This window comes from Pteronotus mesoamericanus, unplaced genomic scaffold, assembly GCF_021234165.1.
Source record: "Pteronotus mesoamericanus isolate MK-2021 breed Mesoamerican mustached bat unplaced genomic scaffold, CSHL_Meso_final contig_20, whole genome shotgun sequence".
NCBI classification, from domain to species: domain Eukaryota; kingdom Metazoa; phylum Chordata; class Mammalia; order Chiroptera; family Mormoopidae; genus Pteronotus; species Pteronotus mesoamericanus.
This window is the reverse complement of record NW_026555085.1, coordinates 989,699-1,006,630: the sequence shown is the minus strand read 5'-3', so window position 1 is coordinate 1,006,630 and position 16,932 is coordinate 989,699. Positions and strand designations below refer to the sequence as shown.

At 44.8% G+C, this 16,932-nt stretch overlaps 3 protein-coding genes across 3 annotated transcripts in view; 1 reads left to right on the top strand and 2 right to left on the bottom strand.

The window, feature by feature from the left end:
• Positions 1 to 784: 784 nt before the first annotated feature.
• Positions 785 to 3,098, bottom strand: RPP21 (ribonuclease P/MRP subunit p21). Its single transcript, XM_054569007.1, has 5 exons — positions 2,992 to 3,098; positions 2,819 to 2,919; positions 2,641 to 2,723; positions 1,776 to 1,901; positions 785 to 1,633 (listed from the first exon to the last, which is right to left on the bottom strand). The coding sequence occupies exons 1-5, from the start codon at positions 3,046 to 3,048 to the stop codon at positions 1,530 to 1,532; spliced, it is 471 nt and encodes a 156-aa protein (XP_054424982.1). The 5' UTR covers positions 3,049 to 3,098; the 3' UTR covers positions 785 to 1,529.
• A 1,134-nt stretch (positions 3,099 to 4,232) lies between these two features.
• TRIM39 (tripartite motif containing 39) lies at positions 4,233 to 16,695 on the bottom strand. Its single transcript, XM_054569006.1, has 7 exons — positions 16,621 to 16,695; positions 14,118 to 14,577; positions 12,491 to 12,586; positions 8,724 to 8,954; positions 7,523 to 7,545; positions 6,884 to 6,999; positions 4,233 to 6,174 (listed from the first exon to the last, which is right to left on the bottom strand). The coding sequence occupies exons 2-7, from the start codon at positions 14,568 to 14,570 to the stop codon at positions 5,627 to 5,629; spliced, it is 1,467 nt and encodes a 488-aa protein (XP_054424981.1). The 5' UTR covers positions 14,571 to 14,577; positions 16,621 to 16,695; the 3' UTR covers positions 4,233 to 5,626.
• The window catches only part of TRIM26 (tripartite motif containing 26), a 116,378-nt gene continuing 115,943 nt past the window's right edge, over positions 16,498 to 16,932 (top strand). Inside the window, exon 1 of the mRNA XM_054569003.1 lies at positions 16,498 to 16,835. The gene's annotated coding sequence lies outside the window, so the exon portion shown is untranslated. The remainder of the gene's footprint in view (positions 16,836 to 16,932) is intronic.

The window sequence follows — 16,932 nt, the reverse complement described above, 5'->3', positions numbered from 1 at the left end:
GCAGGGATGAGGCTCCTGTTTTGTTGGTGGATGTCAGCCAGGAGCCTCTCTCAGCTCCTGAAAGCCACCTGAACTCCTCATCATGTTGTCCTCTCCATCATCAAACTAGCAACTACCCCTTGAGACCTCCTCAAGCTTTGAATCTGGCTTCTGCTTCTGACCCACCTCTCCTTCTAGCTACAGAAAGTTCTCTAGGATACGTCTCCATTGTCTGCTACAGTTGGTCCAAGTAGGCATTAGTGCCAGAGACAAACTGTGAAAGGATAACTCAGAAACGTTTAGTTACTTACATACTGTTGAGTATTTTCCATGTGAATAATTTAGACATGTAACAGAGTAAATGGAGAGACTGAGTCAGGGACAAAGACAAAACAAGAATGTGGTATACTGCTGTATCAGCAGTCCCCAGGGAACCAATGGACTTCCCACTATTCATGCTCTGGTGTTGAATGTGGGCTTGGCCATGTGACTTGCTTTGGTCAAGGGGACCTTATTTAGCAAGCACGGTGAGAAGAGAGGCTTGGTAAGAACTTGCACCTTGTCTTCTTGGAAAAAATGTCTAACCATCCTAAGACAATCAAGCTGTGAGGACGTCAAAGCCAGCTATAGCAAGGCCGCGTGAAGAAGCAATGAGGTGCCATACGTGCACAATGAAGCTGCTTGGATCTTCCAGGCCAGGTACCAGCCACCAGCTAAATGCAGCACAGTGACTCCAGGTGGTGCTATTTGGAACAGAAGAACCACCCAGCCAAGCCCTCAGGCAGCCTCAACATTATAAAGTGTTTTAATGAAGTTGTTGATTTTAATGCAACAGTAAGTAAGTGCAACACAGGATTCATAAGAGAAAGGGAAGAATACTGCATTCTGGGAATAGTAAAATTTTTTTGTATACTTTTGGGGTAAACTGATTAGTTGGCACCTAGCAACTGTAGGAATACTGAAAAAAACTATTTTTGTTGTTTACGAATTATCAGGAAAACCTTGAGGGTATACTTATGGAACACACTTGGATAATGTTTGCCAGTGTCCTTTTGATATCACCTTTGACCTTGTTAGTTGTGTTTGTACAGTTTCCCTTATTAGAATTCTAAAGAAGAAAACCCAGAGATTGAAAAAGACGATCTCTGGAGTGGGCTGAGAGTATCTGAAGTTCCTCCTCCATCAAATTTTTTCCTTCATTTAAAAACAGCTTCTGCGGCATCAGCAGTCTGTTCATCCTTTTAGTCAGGCTATTTAACTACAGAATGCCCTAAGCAGGCTCAGCTCCCTTGGAGACAATTCTAGAGCTTGAGTTGCATTCATCGCCCTGCACTGGAAGCAGGTGTGAAGGCGCACAAGGATCTTGGATATGCAAGTTGCTTAGTGGGGCTAGGTTGTCTAGGGAAACTGAATCTCCCTGAATGGTGGGAGTAGGGGAATGAGAAAGGAGAAAGGAGAGATTAGCTGGTGACAGAGAATACAGGCAGAAACAGAAGAAAATGAAGAGCTGAAATACTTACAGACTCATCAAAGCGAAACAGAATTATACTTTATTTGGAAGATTCAATCCATTTCTGGTCATTGGAGCTTTGAGGCTGTATCTTCTCCTCAGCAAGGTGGGGTGTGTTTGGCAGGAACTGTGGTGGTTTGGAATCTGGATAGATGAGCAGAGTTAGTTTCCTAAGGCTGTGACACCTCTCATGCCAACTCAGAACTCACCTATGTGTCCTCTTCAGCCTCTGTCTCCCATCATTCCTATCCCCCTGGCATATTCCCCATTTTTGTCTTCTTCTCACCTGCCTGGCTCCCTAGCTGGGCCTCAGGCCGGTCTCCCCAGAGCACATGTCCAGGATCATTGAGGAACCGTTGGCTGCGCTGACATGTTAGACAGGTCTGTACTGTCCAGCGCTGTCCCCTGCAGCCTGGAATGAAAGTGGGAAAATGGGAGAGAGTACCTTGGTTTAGGAGAAGTAAAGGTGTTCGGCACCCAGTTTTGTCTCCACTGTTTTTCTAGTAGGAATTCCACCTCTCCATTTTGAATGCAAATTTGATAGTGCAAGATCCCTGCATAAACTATCAATTTCTTGGTGCTCTTCAACATGAGGTCCAAACTCCTTTACAAAATTCTGTAAGATCTGCTGTTTCCTTCCTAAACTCTCCTTTTCTTCACAGAACCACAACCTCTCAAGGTTAACACACAAAGTTGGAATTTCCATCTCCTAAATCTTGTCTTATCATGAATCTCACCACCTGCATAAGTAACTCAGCATTTTACTCCCCAATTAAAGAATTTTTCTACACTATTTTAACTGTTGCTATTTTAGCCTGTCCCATCATACTGTACCTTCAATGAGAATAGTCAATCTAGTAGAATACTTGGCACATCTTAGGAAAAAAAATATTTGATGCATGAATGGCAATGAATCATCCGCCACGGTGCCAAATAACATCTATTCTTACACACGGGCGAGGTTGCCTCATCTGGCATCTCTCCTGCCCAGGTGGAGTTAACAACTTAACTCAGAGCGGGACAAAGTCGGCTCCTGGGAATCTCTGAGCAGATAACCATCCAAGGCGAGGAAGAGTCTCCTGCCCTACAGTGCTCCCTACCTATCCCACCCGGACAGGCGGACAGGCGGACAGGCGGACAGGCGCACTCACGTCTCTGGCGCTGTGTGCAGGTCAGGCCTGCGAGGAGGAGGGAAGAGCAGCCTCTACATAAGGTCCTCTTCACCGAGGGGTCCCTACGGGAGGAGGGGAAGGTGGTGTGCACGCCCGCTCTTGCGTTCTCTCCCTACACCACCCCGGCCCGCAGGCCGCTGTGCCCCTCGCCTCTCACCGCCGCAACACGAGCCGCCTGGCAATGGTCCTCTCCGTTTGGCAGTAGAACCTCGCCAGCGCCTGGTTCTCGGGGTCTTGCGCGAGGACGCAGTGGGCAGCCTAGGGGAGGGGCGGTCACTCAGCCGCTGGCGGCAACGGGGCCCTCCCTTAGCGTCCCCTTCGCAGACTCACCTGGTACAAAAAGCTGAGCCTCTGGAAAGCTTCCCGGTCCTTCACCGGCCCCGCCATTCTGGAAGCAAAGAGCCCGGTACTGCAGGCCCGCCAGCCCCACCCCGTAAACAGGCACGCACCAGCGACAGCGCAAGGCCTCCTGGGACGTGTAGTTCCCAGAGCACCAGGCGCTCACTGCGGTCCTTACTCTGGCACCACCCTGCGGCCTCACAGACCCCTCTGTTTGAATTGCATTCTAACCCAGGGACCCTGTGTGAGTTCTAGCTTCCTTCTAGTCTCATTCAAGCCAATGATACGAGGTAGGTGAGGCTAGTAAAACAGGAGAGGATCTCAAACTGCTATACATCTTCAGGACAGAAGACAAGTCCTTTGGCAGCTAGGGTAGGGAGATGGTTCTGTGCAATTTATACCCAGAGAGACCTTCTTCCCTACTCTATGAAGCCAAAGGTGGATACCTAGCAGATCTACAGGTAGAAGGAACAGAGGTTATACATTAAAAAAAATGTATCAGTGGGAGTGAAATTCGAAAGGATCACGAGGGTGGTGGAGGTAAGGAAGGGGATCCAGGCAATCAGAAAGCACAGCTCTTTTCCAAACATACATATTTCCTGTTTTGCAGTGCTAAACATACAGCAGGTGATCCTCACTAACTCCTAGTCATAGGTGCTTGAGCACAGAAACCTTACAGCAGTACCTCCTGCCCCTGAAACTATACCCCACACCCAATACAGACAGACATGGATTGCAATCCCTCCCCCTCTGACCTTTCAGTGTCCCATTTGTTCTGTTTGGCATCCTGTTTGCCTCTGCTTCATAGTTAAGGGCCACCAATTCCTGAGATCAGAGTAGAGGGATGTGAGCTGGAGGAGCAGAACATGAATGACCCCTGAGAGAGGAAGAGGGCAGCCTACATCAGGGGAGAGTGAGACCTTCCTATCCTCTCAAACCCCATCAGGCTTGGTAGGGGACCAGGCCTCCAGCTCAGAAAAAGTGGCTAAAACCTCCTCAGGGGTAAGTTTTACAAGTGTCCCCAGGCTCAAATGAAAGAAGTGTATGCCTACAATGTAGGTGGACCACAGACCTTGATCAATCACTAAGGGTAAGCCCAGGAACATGCATTTTTAACTCAGTGATTCTTATACATCAACAGAAACGGTCGTCAAATTACCACATTAACACAGAGATCACTTTAGTGGATCCTTTGTTCCATGTTGTTTTACCAATCAAAGCATCTTGCCACAAAGAACCACAGTCAAGGCACAAAGGTAAGAAGAGAGTGTGAACAAAGTCCTGTTGAGGTGGTAGGAGGAAGTGAAATGCCCTCACTAAGCTGCAGTTTCTTGTCCCAACCTTCTGTGAACCCCATTACCCAAGGAGCAGATAGTCTAAGTCATTTTAATTTGGTTTGGCATGTATTACTTTACCTTTCTGGAAAACACGTGTACCCTACAGGTTGTTTATTTTGGCCTAATATTAAATGATTTACATTCTCTGATAGAGGAAATGGCAAATAGTGAAGGATGGCAGCAAACAAGCAAATGACTGGCTCTTGTGAAAACTAGTTCCAGGCCAGATGCATACAGGCTCAAGGAAGTTGCCCATCTCGCCCTTCCGTATACACACCACCCTCTTCTACCTTGTCCTTAGAGTGAGGAAGACTCCATTTCCTTTCTTCCTTTCTGGCTTGGACACCTTAGCCAAGTAATAAGGCTAACAACTTGGGAGTAATTATTTAGTAACATTATTTAAGGTCAGAGCTTTGGCTAGAAATCCATTTTTCTTTCTCTAATACCTGACTCTCTCCTTTCCAAGTTCCCTTGGTAAAGCAGTTAAGGGGTAGACTGTCTTGCAGGATCTCTGGCACCTCACCCACGAAAAAGATGACTGACTTCTTGGAGACAATCAACTACAAGGAGGCAGGCAATAAGCCACTTCTGTTGAAGTCTGAGACAGGGACCTGGGTTCTCCTCTTTTGCATTCTTACCCTCTCCTCTGGCCAATCTACTGACAATGGCAACCTCACTCTGGGGATAAAAGACCAAAGAAACCCTCTCCCCTTCATTTGTCTCTAGGGATTTGCTCCCTTAGTTCCCTTTCCTGACCTTCTTTCTAAACTTTTGATGCCCAACCTCTGCTCTCAGAAAAATTCAACTTCTAGACCCATGAAAGCAGCTGTCATTAATTTTTATTTCAATCTAGAGGTATACATACCTCTGTGCTCTTCCTCAAGAAACACAACTATTCTGGGTCAAATAACCCCCTATGTACAGGGGCTTCTGTTTCCTCCTCTGGTTTGAGCATGTCAGACTCTCCCAGAGATTTCTTGTTTCTGGAAAAGCCTTTCCTTCCTTTGCAACCTGTCCTGTGCAATAAAAAACCTGATGAACTTGAGGGGAGGTAATCCCCTGCGAACTAGCTCCTCACTGGGACAGTTGGGGAGAGACATAGCTGTGCTCTCATCCTAGACCAGTCCTACCTACTCCTCCACATAAACCATTCTAGAAATCAAGGTGTTTCTCCCAGATGGTTCAGGACTGGAACCAGGCAGACATGAAGACATTCCAGCAGGTCACAGGAAGGAAGGCCCATTGCTCTTGGTCCTGCCTCATTCCAGTTATTCCCACGTCCCTACCTGTCACTCCCAATCTGTTGGGGGCCTGATGGTAAGTGGTGCAGCATTCTTCCTTCCGGCCCGGATGCCCGGGTAGAAGAGGGGCCACAGTTTCTCAGTAAAAGTATCAGTGAAGGTGTAGATATGAGAGCGGTCTGTGACATTGTAGAAAGACAGTGTGCCGGCCTCATAGTCTAGGAATATGCCCACCCGCTTGGGTTTCACCTTGATGTGCAAAGGAGTAAAAGGCGTGGTGGTGGCTGCATATTTGTCCCCATTCCACAGTCGCACCCGCCAGTAGCCAGTCTCAGGTAGTGGGGTCAACTCGCCCTTTCGGCTCACAGAATCCCGGCACACACCCACTGCCCAGTGGGTCTTGTCTCCCACCTCCACTTCCCAGTAGTGTCGACCTGAGGTGAAACCCTCAGTAGCCAGGACGCAAGGATAGAAGGTGAAACGCCGTGGTGTGTCAGGTAGATCCCGGAGTCTTGTCTCCACAAACTTGACGCTCTTACGATCTTCTGACAGAACTAGGTTAGGATGAGCAGTCTCAGGGTCCAGGGTCACATCCGCTGGCGGGAGAAGCCAGAGTGGGGAGCTAGATGAGGATGGGAATAGCTCAACACCCCTGCCTCACTCTTCCAGCCTGCCTTACAGAGCCTGTTCCTTTAAAAGTCCCCAGAATGCTGTGGTTTGATTAACTTTCTTAATTCACGGTGTCACCTAAGGGCGGGGAGGGAACACTGGCTTCACTTTTCACCCCAGCCCTAAAATAAGCAAATAATGTGCTCTTGATCTTACAAGGGCTGATGGTTTATGCTCCTCATGCCTGACCTTCCCTACATGGTCCCTGAAACCATCATCTCACTGCAGGGAAGCACCAGGCAGAGTACAAGAGCAAGAATGGAAAATGTATATTGAGAAGGATACAGAAAAGACACCATCAAGGTCTGGGGATACTCTTGGTTTATGACTATTTTCTCTGAGTAAATATTAATGACATCCTCTTTCACTCTCAAGAGCGAACAAGTTTTAGGCGAATTATTTAACTTTCCTTAGTCCCTACTCAGAAGAGTATGGGCCTAAGAGTAGAGGACACCTGAGGCTTTTCACTAAAGTGTTCTGTGACTCTGAGTGACCTAAAGCCAGGTAAAGGGGTGGGTGTGGGTATGGGAATGGGAAGCAACAGATGGGATAACTGAAGTTCAGATAAAGTAGGACCTAAACATTTTCTCCTCTCTGCCTATTGCCTCTGTTCCTTTCCTTTTGGGAACAACTCACCAATTAGCTGTTTAAGTATTTTCCTTAGGGCAAAGTACTGTCGGGGGAAATTGCTGAAGTTCTTTTCAAGTTGTATGGATACTGAAGTCACCTCCATGGTCTTCACCTTTTCACATCTAGGAGGGACAGGGAGATAGGGGAAGAAAGGGCAGGGTCAGGGGAAGCTCCATCCTCCCACTTTCTCCCTCCTATTGAGGACAAACACTTACATATTGCTTTCTTTTGCCAATCTATGGAGAGCCATATGGTCCCTTGGACAAATCCTTAAGAATGAGTCTCAGAACTTTCTGGGGATATTGTTATATTTCATGCAAATGGTAATTACCCTCCCTTCTCCCAACCCCTTCCTCCTTCCATCTTGTTTGGACACAATTCCACAAATAGGCACAGGTAGAATCTGGTTCTACATTACCTCAATATCATCCTTAACAAAGATGTCCTGACGCTCAACGGGAAAATGGTAAGGGGTTATTATTCCCAATGACTGCTCTCTAACTGGCTTTACTGATGTAATAAACCTTCCCATATCCTACCCAGAAACTGCCTGGCTTTTCCATCCTTATTCTCCCAACTCCTCACTGTACTCCACGTCTCTAAGCCAAGACCTAACTCACTTAAAGAGATGCAGGAATCACTTACTTTTCCAGGGTACTTTTGACATCCTAGAGGGAAGGAGAAAAGAAAGCAATATTGGTGCTGGTAGTCAAGGGTCCTACAGGCAAAAGGTTTCCCCTCCTCCCAAAAGTTCTAGATCTCTAAAATAGGAGTAGGGCAAACTGAGGGTCACAACGAAAGGCGAAGAGTTCCAGAGGGATCTGAGTACCTCTCTCCCAACCTCATTCCCACTTTCAACTTCTGGTCATCATGAAGCTTGGAAATTTACATCACTTCCAAATGGTTTCTTGTGTTTGTCTCTGTTCCTCAAGGACACTGGCTGCTCAATGCAAGTGCAGGGATTGTGTCTGCTCTTCCCTCTGTCCCCCAAGTACCAACCACACACCTGCCTCCTTGAGGATCAGTACCGATAGTTCCAGACTAGTGGTATAGGAATGGATCTATATTTCCCATTATCGTTTAGTATCCCCTGTCTGGTATTGGTTCATAAACATTAAGAACTATGTGTCAATCCTGATTTGTGAATACTTGGGGTCCAGAAGACAAAGAAGACAAATCTCTGTCCCCCAGGATTTCCCAGTTTAATGTGGAAGGCAGAACACACATACATGAAAGGACATAAGAATAAACACCAAGGAGCACATTAGCATGCAGATCAATGTACAACGGCACCTCACTGATTCAAATCCTGGTAGTCTAATCTCTAAGGTAAGAAACATGTTTCCTATAGCCTGGCTCTAACACCATGCATCTACTTAAGAGAACAGATGATTTCAAACATTTTAGAGGCATTTACATATCAAAAACAATATATTTTTTATACATAACTTCAAGTGTCTTTCCAACTAGTTTCTATTCTTTTTTAGCAATAGGTAAATCAAGTTCCAGGACTTAAAAGTAATGGTAACTGCATTTACACAATTTTTAATGCATAGTTTTTTTTCATGAATTCAGACTAGACTTCCCTCCTTTCAAAGGAGTGGATTTTTTCTTTGGCATAAGCACGTAATTGTTGACAAGACATAAGAACACAGAAATGATTAGAAGGGGATGGGAGAAATTAGAGAAGCCTTTCTGTAGAAATAGATCCTTTGAATGTGTCTAGAAGAAAGAACTGGGTTTAAAGTAGCAGAGCAGAGAAGTGAGCATCCTGGGCTGACAGAATGACCTGTGCAAAGCTATACTGTGCTCAACCTGAGGGACTATGCAGGGGCAAAGGTCGAACCTTAAGCATCTCGAAGCCTGACTGTAAGCACTTGCCCTCCACCTCGGCAGCCAAGTGGGCCAGGTCCCGGCGTTTGTCTCCAAGGTGAGCAGCATTTTCTCTGAGGCGCTGTAGAATGTCCTGTTCCTCCTCCTCTAGTCGTGAAAGTAACACCTGCTGCTCTTCATCAAGCCTCCTATGAAGCTCTTCAAATTCCTTTAAGATCTGCTGTCGGCGACTCTCCACTAGTCTCTGAGAAAAGAGGGAGGGTGCTATGTTTAGCAGGGTCAGTGCGGTACAGGGTCCCTTTTCCCACCTGCCATGTGTATGAATTAACACAGATTCCAGTATCATTAAAAAGAGTTTAACAGGACACTCATGTTTTTCTCCATTGTAATTTCCTTCTGCAAAGGATGGCTCTATCCCCACTGTCACCCCTACTGATGACCTGGGAGTGAAGACCACTAGGGAGATAAAAATAAATGTTTAAAAAAATTTTAACTTTCTTTAATTACATTAACTTCTGAAAAGCTATACTTTTATGTTTTAGTAAAAATAATTCAAGATATAAGAACTCAATAATATAACGACAAACCATTTCAGGTATCAGAAATATCTGATGTATCTCATGATAAAGTTCTAGCTATTATAATTTGTCAAGAAAAGGAAAGTACAAGCCCTGGCTGGTGTGGCTCAGTGGATTAAGCACTGGCTTGCAAACCAAAAGAAAAGGAAAGTACAAATACCAGAAAGTGAAGAGGTAAGAATGCAATCATTTGTATGTTGTAAATACCACATAGAACCAACTGCAAAAGTATCAGAATTGGTAAGATTTTAGTAATAGGTTGTTATAAATATAAATTGTAAATTTCAGGGCTGAACCTGTTAAAATAGTTTCAAAGTCACTTCAGAATTGAGAGTTGCCATCCTAGGAACAGGTTCCAAAGTTTCTTAGTAAATGAGTTGCTTGAAATTTGAAAGATGTTTTCTCTCAGCAAGAACATACACTTGAAACTGTAACATTTCTGAAATTCGATAATAAAGGACTCAAACACCAGCCATAATTCTTTCTAAGGGTTATCAGCAAACACATCCTTCATCTGTACCTCTACTGCAACAAGAAATGATCTCCCCAAAGGATTCTCCAAGTGCAATGTGGCTGATGAGGAGGAATCAGGCCAAGAGGGGAGCAAAGGGAGAAGCAGAGACTAGGACTGTGGAAGGAGGAAGTGGGCAGGCAATGAAATGCAGGGCTGAGAGTGAATAAGGAGTGGCACCCCAAAATCAGGGTGGGCCTTACAAGCCTGCTGTTGCCGACTAACTCCAGCTTCATGCTAGAGCGGCCGCTGCTCCCATTTCATTGCTGCCCTCTCAGGCCCACATTGGAACAAAATACATTTCCACATTTACCCTTACATAAAGCACAGCCTTTGTGTGTGTTTGGGGGTGATGAATGGGTAGAATTTAGGAATCATAAATGTGGTAAGAAGGAAGCAAAATGGCTCTCCCTCATACAACCCCATAATCCCTTCTCTTTTTTCACTCTGTATTTGGAAGGCAGTGGTTCTTAAGGAAGGTGTTTTATCTTCGATGTATAGTTTGGAAACGGGGTGGGATGAATTATTTTGTTTGCTGTGATTAGGAGCACTCCTGAAAAAATGCTAGCATTCCTCTAATATGTGAGACAACCCTGCATGGTGAACTGTCCTGCGCCATTTTGTAATGTTCAGCTGCATATTAAAAAACATAGGCCTGAACTTCAGTGCCATTTTATATATAAACAGAGTATTTCTTATACACTTTTAATATAGCTGAATTTTTCAGGAATGGCTGAATAAGACTGTATTTTGTTTTTCTTAAAACTTTACCAGAAGTTATTTATCATTTTGAAAAATTATGTTACCAGAGCTAAGATGCTTGTGGTATTTGAGTCAACATTACTACACAATTATTTCAGCTGAAATTTGTATTTGCTGCATTGTTGATGATGTCACATGTAAGTACAAGGATAAAACTATATTGTAGAATCTTTCAGAGTAGTCACGTTCAAATGTTACACAGCATATTTTATTACAAATTACTTTTCTTTTTGTGATGTTATATTACACTATATTTGGACATGAGAGTCTCTTTTTAAAATTATGTAAATAGATTATTTTTTCTACATATAAATAATTACAAATTATTTTTAAAAAGGGCATTGGGTCTGATTTTGGAGGTGAGGATGAGTGAAAAGGTGGGAGAATTCAAATGGTCACAAAAGGAAGGTTGGTAGTAGTTTCTGAGACCACTAAAATGATAACATATTTTTTAAAACACGACATCTCTGTTTAACTATTTAGAGGGTTTTAAACATTTTCATTCCTCTTTCTATCCCTTACCTCTAAGAAAGTTAATGACTAGGAAGAAGCTTCATTTCCATATATTTTAACTTTCTCAGGAGCCCTCCAAAAGATCAAAGAACTTTTTTTAAAGTTCACTTTTGCAATCAAAATTTGTTCAATTAAAAAAATTTTAAATGTTTGCTTTGGTAAACTGTATAAAGGACTAAGATAGCAACACTTGCTTTCTGTTGAAATGTCATTATTAAAAAATTAGTGTTTCTGCTATTTCCAAATGTGTTTAATTTCTGGTGATCTCTAAATCTCAACACCAAAAGCTCATATTTCTTCTGGTATCCTTCAATGAAGTCAGATTTCTATGTTGTCTTCTTATGAATTTGCAACTGTACTTTTTATGCCATGTCATTGTTTGTCTATTTGTAAGCTCAAGGAGGGAAGGGGCTAAACTAGTATCCCTGGTTTTGGCACAGACTGGCTGTATGATCCTGGACTAGATTCGCACTATCCAAGTTCTGTTTCCACCTGTGTAAATTGGGGGTAATAACACTTACCTTACAAGGTATCTAAGTTCACACTTACCAAAGATGATCTTAGGACTTTCTTCCCTTTGTCATCTGGCTTCTCTATGTCCCACTGTGTCAAGCCTAGCCTGAACTCATGAGTCTAGCCAGGGCAGAACCCTAAGACCTAATACAATGCTGTAAGTTTTGAATGTTAGGAACACCCAATGAATTAATGCACAGAATTCAATAAATACTACTTATTATTACTGTTACTATTAGTACTTTTTCATTGTCCAGTAGAAGAAATAAGATATCAAAACATCATGCTATAAATATGGTAATTCTATGAAAGAGATGCAAAACTGTATGAAAATTAGGACAGCTAATTTCCAAGAAGTCAGGAAAAGCTGCATAGGAAGTGGCTTTCATGCTGCCTGAAGGACAGATAGGATCCTATAGGTAGAGGATGGGGAGGGAAAGAACATCATAGGAACATCACCTGGCATTTTTGAGCTTACTTAAGATAATGTGGTCCTAATGTCATTGGGCAGTTCTTCTGGGAACTCTTGGTCAGTTCCTTCTCCCTTCCTCGCCAGTGAACCTTCCAAATTCTCCTCTCCTCAGTCTCTCTAAGAAACTCCTATCCCTGCACTCTTAGCAGAGCCTCCTTCCCTGTGGTACAAAGAAAACAAGACCAAGAGCAGGAACTCCCTCAACTCGCCAGATGTAAGACATTTTGTCTGTCCTTCACCTCTTCCACCCTTCTCCTCAATACTTAATTCATGATGAGTAATTTTAAGAACACTGTTAATGACAATAAAACCTAAGAAAACACTATCATTTTTGAGAGAACAGTATTTTCCTAATGAATCAGAACTGGTGGGTTAAATAATATGTGGTTAATTGCCTGCAGTGAAGCCCAAATGGGATCCCTTGCCTTTACCTTGAGCTCTGCTGGCTTCTTCTCCTCAGAGGACTTACAGCGGGTGATCTCCTGCAGCTTCTGCTCCAGGGGCTCCAGGCACTTCTGCAGTTTTTCCTGAGGGGTTGGAAGTGAGAAAGGTGGCATTTGGGGTTGGCTGGCACAGTCTGTATTGAGGTTAACCCATTTGTTTTAAACCACTTGTTTGCATCCTGTCCATCTCATCAACTTCTTATAGATTCCTCTTCCTGCCACCAGCCTGTCTCTATCACCTTTCTTGCTCATCCAAACTTTCCTCTCACTGAGTCTCAGTGGTCCAGCTGTCACCAACCCTACCCATCTTCTAACTCAAGTAACTGCCTATTACTGTCAAAGTGACCTTCTGTACTGTGATGTCCTTATTTAAACTTGTATTCCCACCCAAATCTAACCATCTGCAAATATAATAAAATCTTAATTACACTGTAAACTACTTTAAATCTTATTTCCAACATTAACATAATTAAGCAATGTGCATAATAAACTGCTAAAACATTAAAATCTCTAGTTTCTGTTACTCAAACATTTATACTGTGCCCCAGTAATTTAAACTAGATGCCATGTAATACATTATCTGGGGAAGATGCAAACAAGACTGGTTTCAGCTTTATCTGGTGGTGATCAGTCTAAAGTGAAATAATACTATTCCCAATACCAGTGGGAAGAGAAGGGGTGCTATAAGCAGAGGGACAGAAAGAGGAAACCATTCTTTTCAGTTCTTCCTAACTTAGATCTTCTCCACGTGGTCTCATTCATTTATGCAAAATATGATACAGCCCAAGACCACTCATACTCAATTGTGTTAAAAAAGTCAGAGGCAAATTTTGGGGTACTCCTCGCCATTGCTCTTCTTCATGCTTGAGTACAATTAGTCAGACATGCTATGCGTCCCCTGTGTATGCAGCTCCGAGGGGACTACAGTGTGAGGACCAGACACAATCTTACCCTCAGGAGCTTACGAGGGGGGACCCAAAAAGACCCGGAATTTATTTATAAAGTATTGTGTATTTATTCTTACATGTTTAAACTTCAGTCACCTTCAAAGTACTCTCCATTTGATGCAATACACCTATCGAGACATTTTTTCCACTGCTCAAAACAGTTTTTGAACTCGTCGATTTTGATGTCTTTTAGTGCTTCTGCCGTTTCTTGTTTCACCTCTTCCACATTGGCAAAACGTTTCTGTTTGAGGACTTTTATCATTGGGGGGAACAAAAAAAAAAAAAAACAGTCGCTTGAGGCAAGATCGGGTGAAGAGGAAGGGTGGGGCTTGGGGGGTCATGCTGTTTTTGGTCAAAAACTGCTGAGCACTCAGCGAGGTGTGGGCAGGTGCGCTCGTAAATCACCCATCATAAAATGGGCAAATACGTTGACAGTCTTAAAAAAAAAATTCACTGAAGCAGAACGCAGCCTCTCACAACAACGCCAGCCAGGTTCCTAGAACACCCACCTAGTGGGGGAAGTTTGTACTACAAGGGGCCCGCACTGCAGAAAATAATTCCGGTTTTTTTTTTGGGTCCCCCCTCATATGATCCTCTACCCAGGCAGCCCCCCTCCTCTGGGCTCCTCCCTTATGCCCCACATTGACATCATGTGTCTGTTTCCCCACCTTGTACTCCTGTGTGGCATCGTCCAGTGGCGCGACGTTGTGGGCCCGGTGGGTGTGGGAAATTGCACATATCAAACATACAGCCTCTTGGTCCTCATAGCAGAAGAGGCTGAGGGCCTCATGGTGCTGGGGACAGAGGCTCTCATCCCGGATCTTCCGCTTGACAGCCTGGAGCTGCTTGGCAATTTCCACCATACTACCTAGCTGACGATTAGGGCGAAGACTGCGGTAGCGGGAGGTCTTGCGACAGACAGGACAAGGAAAGTCCCTCTCTAGGTCCTCCCACCAGCGGGTGATGCAAGCTTTGCAGAAGTTGTGCCCACACTCAATGATAACAGGCTCCTTCAGATACTCCAGGCACACAGAACAACTTGCCTCCACCTGTAAGTTCTCCAGAGCTGCAGCTGTGGAGGATGCAGAGGCTCCAGCCTCTAACAGACTTGTCTCTGCCATTATTTAACTTAGGGATAGGAAGAGGGCAGAGAAAAAATGTTAGGTGGAGGTTTAATTTTTTTGCATCCCTGCCCAGACATTTACCCACATGCAAAATCCTAACTCCAGGTTTAGCCCCATGTTGGTAGTTTACATCTTCTTTCACTAGATTCAACCTCTCTTTTGTTTCTGTTTCCAAAAATTGTGACTCCTGGCCATCAATTTAATTATTTTCCTCTTCAGCAAACTCACAACCCCCAATATCTGTGGGTTGTTTTTTTTTTTTTTTTAATCTCTGCTTTCCCTTGTTAGAAACAGAGGCTTCCTTCAGCTCTAGCTCAGTATATTTCTCCTGATCAGGCTCATACTACTTGTATCCTAAAACCAATAGTTCCAGGTCAACGTATCCCTAGTTTTGCATATTTTTCTAATAGATAGGAAAGGAGTCTGGGGCAGTGCAAAGTGCCATAAAAGTCAAAGTATTAAGATTTCTTAAGTTAGGTATATAAAGTTTAATGTTACAGAAGAATTTTTTCACAATAGTCCATTGCAGCTTAAGCCTGATTCTCTGCCACTGTTCTCTCACTTTTTTAAACATAATTAGTTATGCAAGGGTAACAACTCTTCTCTTCAGAAAACTTGATATTATGCTTCCTTTTATGACACTAGTCTAGAGGAAGTGTGCCCTCTTCTTGGAATGAAATGATTTACTTAACATCCCATTTCTGTTTGTGCATCTGAACATTTGAAACTGCTGAAGTGATAAATTCATGGCAGCTATAGTAAAGAGTGTATTACTGAGCCAAGGCCAATAACTTCTTGAAAAGATGGCTGAAAAGTCTGTTTTAAATATTCAGCAGTAACTGAAGTCTCATGAAACAGCTGTTGATAACTAACTCCTTGGATGTACTGTGCCTCCAGCTAATAGGTTTTGGAGTGGTTGGGAAAGAAAAGAGGCAATCAAAATCTCCCTGAAGTGAGGCTTCAGAAGAATTGGAAATGCATCAAGGAGATTTATAAATGAGAAGTCTGTCCCCTACTTTATCCTTAAACATCATTTTTACCCATGAAATGGTTGATTTGTATATCCCCATGACCCCTCCTGTCCATCCTCCCTGCCCTCCAAGGGACCCAACAGAAGGCAAAAAATTTAGTAGGTCTATGTGCTGAGAGAGAAGTGAACATATAATGAGTTAACAATGATTATTATTCCTGTATACATATTGATGACACATGTGACACGTTTAATTTGGAGTAGTAACTTAGTTGGATCTCAACTTCTTTCCTCAACCAGAAGAGACTGTTTAGACAGATGTTTCCCCACCTATGGAACTTTGAGTAGCGACCCTGCCCTTTTCTGTCTTCTAGAAATTAGATGGCCTCCTCACCTGGGGCGAGTTGGATTGTATGCATAGTTAGGGACCAGGCGTTAGAGATCTAGACCGGCAAAGAGTGGTGTGAAAACAATGGGGAAACTTATAAAGTATGGAAAGGACTTGGGGGTACAGCCACAGCTAGGCCTCAGGAGCCTCTGGGTTGGTCACTTGTTTCCCTCCATTCTTCGTGTCTCTGTAGAAATGCGAACTTCAGGCACGTTCTCGTTTTGTTTCTACCACTATCCGGGGTCCCACCCTGCGACCCTCTCCTGAGCGTGGTCCACACAACTCGGTCCCACCCCCGTCTCCATCTTCTACCGCCAGATCAGGCGCAGGGGACTAGAGAAGGGGAGAGGTTGCCAGGGAGGAAGGGATGCGTTTCCAAGTGAGGAGTGTGACATGAAGGTGGGGTGCCCGCCGCTAGAAAGCAGCCGAGACTCGCGATGACGGCATCAGACTTTCACCCCGAGAGCCAAGCGGCAGCGGGACTAGGGGAACGGCGGGGTAGCCAAGCAACGCCGGACGCGCTGACGTCGCCGGGTGGCAAAACGTCCGCCCGGGCCCGAGGCGGGCGGAGGCAGCTGTGGTTACGTGCGGGCCAGTGACGCAGTCGCGGGGCGCTGGGACGCGACGTGTGGAGCCGGCCAGCGGGGGCAGGCCCCGGGGCCTGGGCTCGGCGGCGGGACGGCACCTACCTTCCCGGCCTCCGGTCCGGCAGTGCGGGGCGCGGAGCCGCCAGAGCGCTGCCTCCCTCCTTCCTCCTCCCCCCGCCCTCGCCCTGCAGCGCGACACACAATACTCGCCGGAAACGGAAGCCGCGCCGAGAGGCTCGTGTCAATGGAAGCCAGGTATCGGCGGACGGCAGCTGGAGCGCCTGGCGGTACCTACAGAAGAAGGCAGGAGGCTGGAGGTGAGAACCAGCAGCAGGAGTGAAGGGCGGGAAGAGACCCGGGGAGGCAGGTGGCTGAAGTGTGGTCGTCTAGGTGATACGAAGACTCAACTGGAGA

Coding starts and splice junctions, on each gene's coding strand:
- RPP21 (XM_054569007.1), bottom strand. CDS start 3,048: ATGGCGGGGCCGGTGAAGGACCGGGAAGCTTTCCAGAGGCTCAGCTTT. Junction 2,724..2,818: donor AGGCGGCTCGTGTTGCGGCG/GTGAGAGGCGAG, acceptor CTCCTCCCGTAG/GGACCCCTCGGTGAAGAGGA. Junction 1,902..2,640: donor CTGCACACAGCGCCAGAGAC/GTGAGTGCGCCT, acceptor CTTTCATTCCAG/GCTGCAGGGGACAGCGCTGG.
- TRIM39 (XM_054569006.1), bottom strand. CDS start 14,570: ATGGCAGAGACAAGTCTGTTAGAGGCTGGAGCCTCTGCATCCTCCACA. Junction 7,546..8,723: donor CAGGCTTCGAGATGCTTAAG/GTTCGACCTTTG, acceptor CCTTCCCTCTAG/GATGTCAAAAGTACCCTGGA. Junction 6,175..6,883: donor AATACTTAAACAGCTAATTG/GTGAGTTGTTCC, acceptor TTCTCCCGCCAG/CGGATGTGACCCTGGACCCT.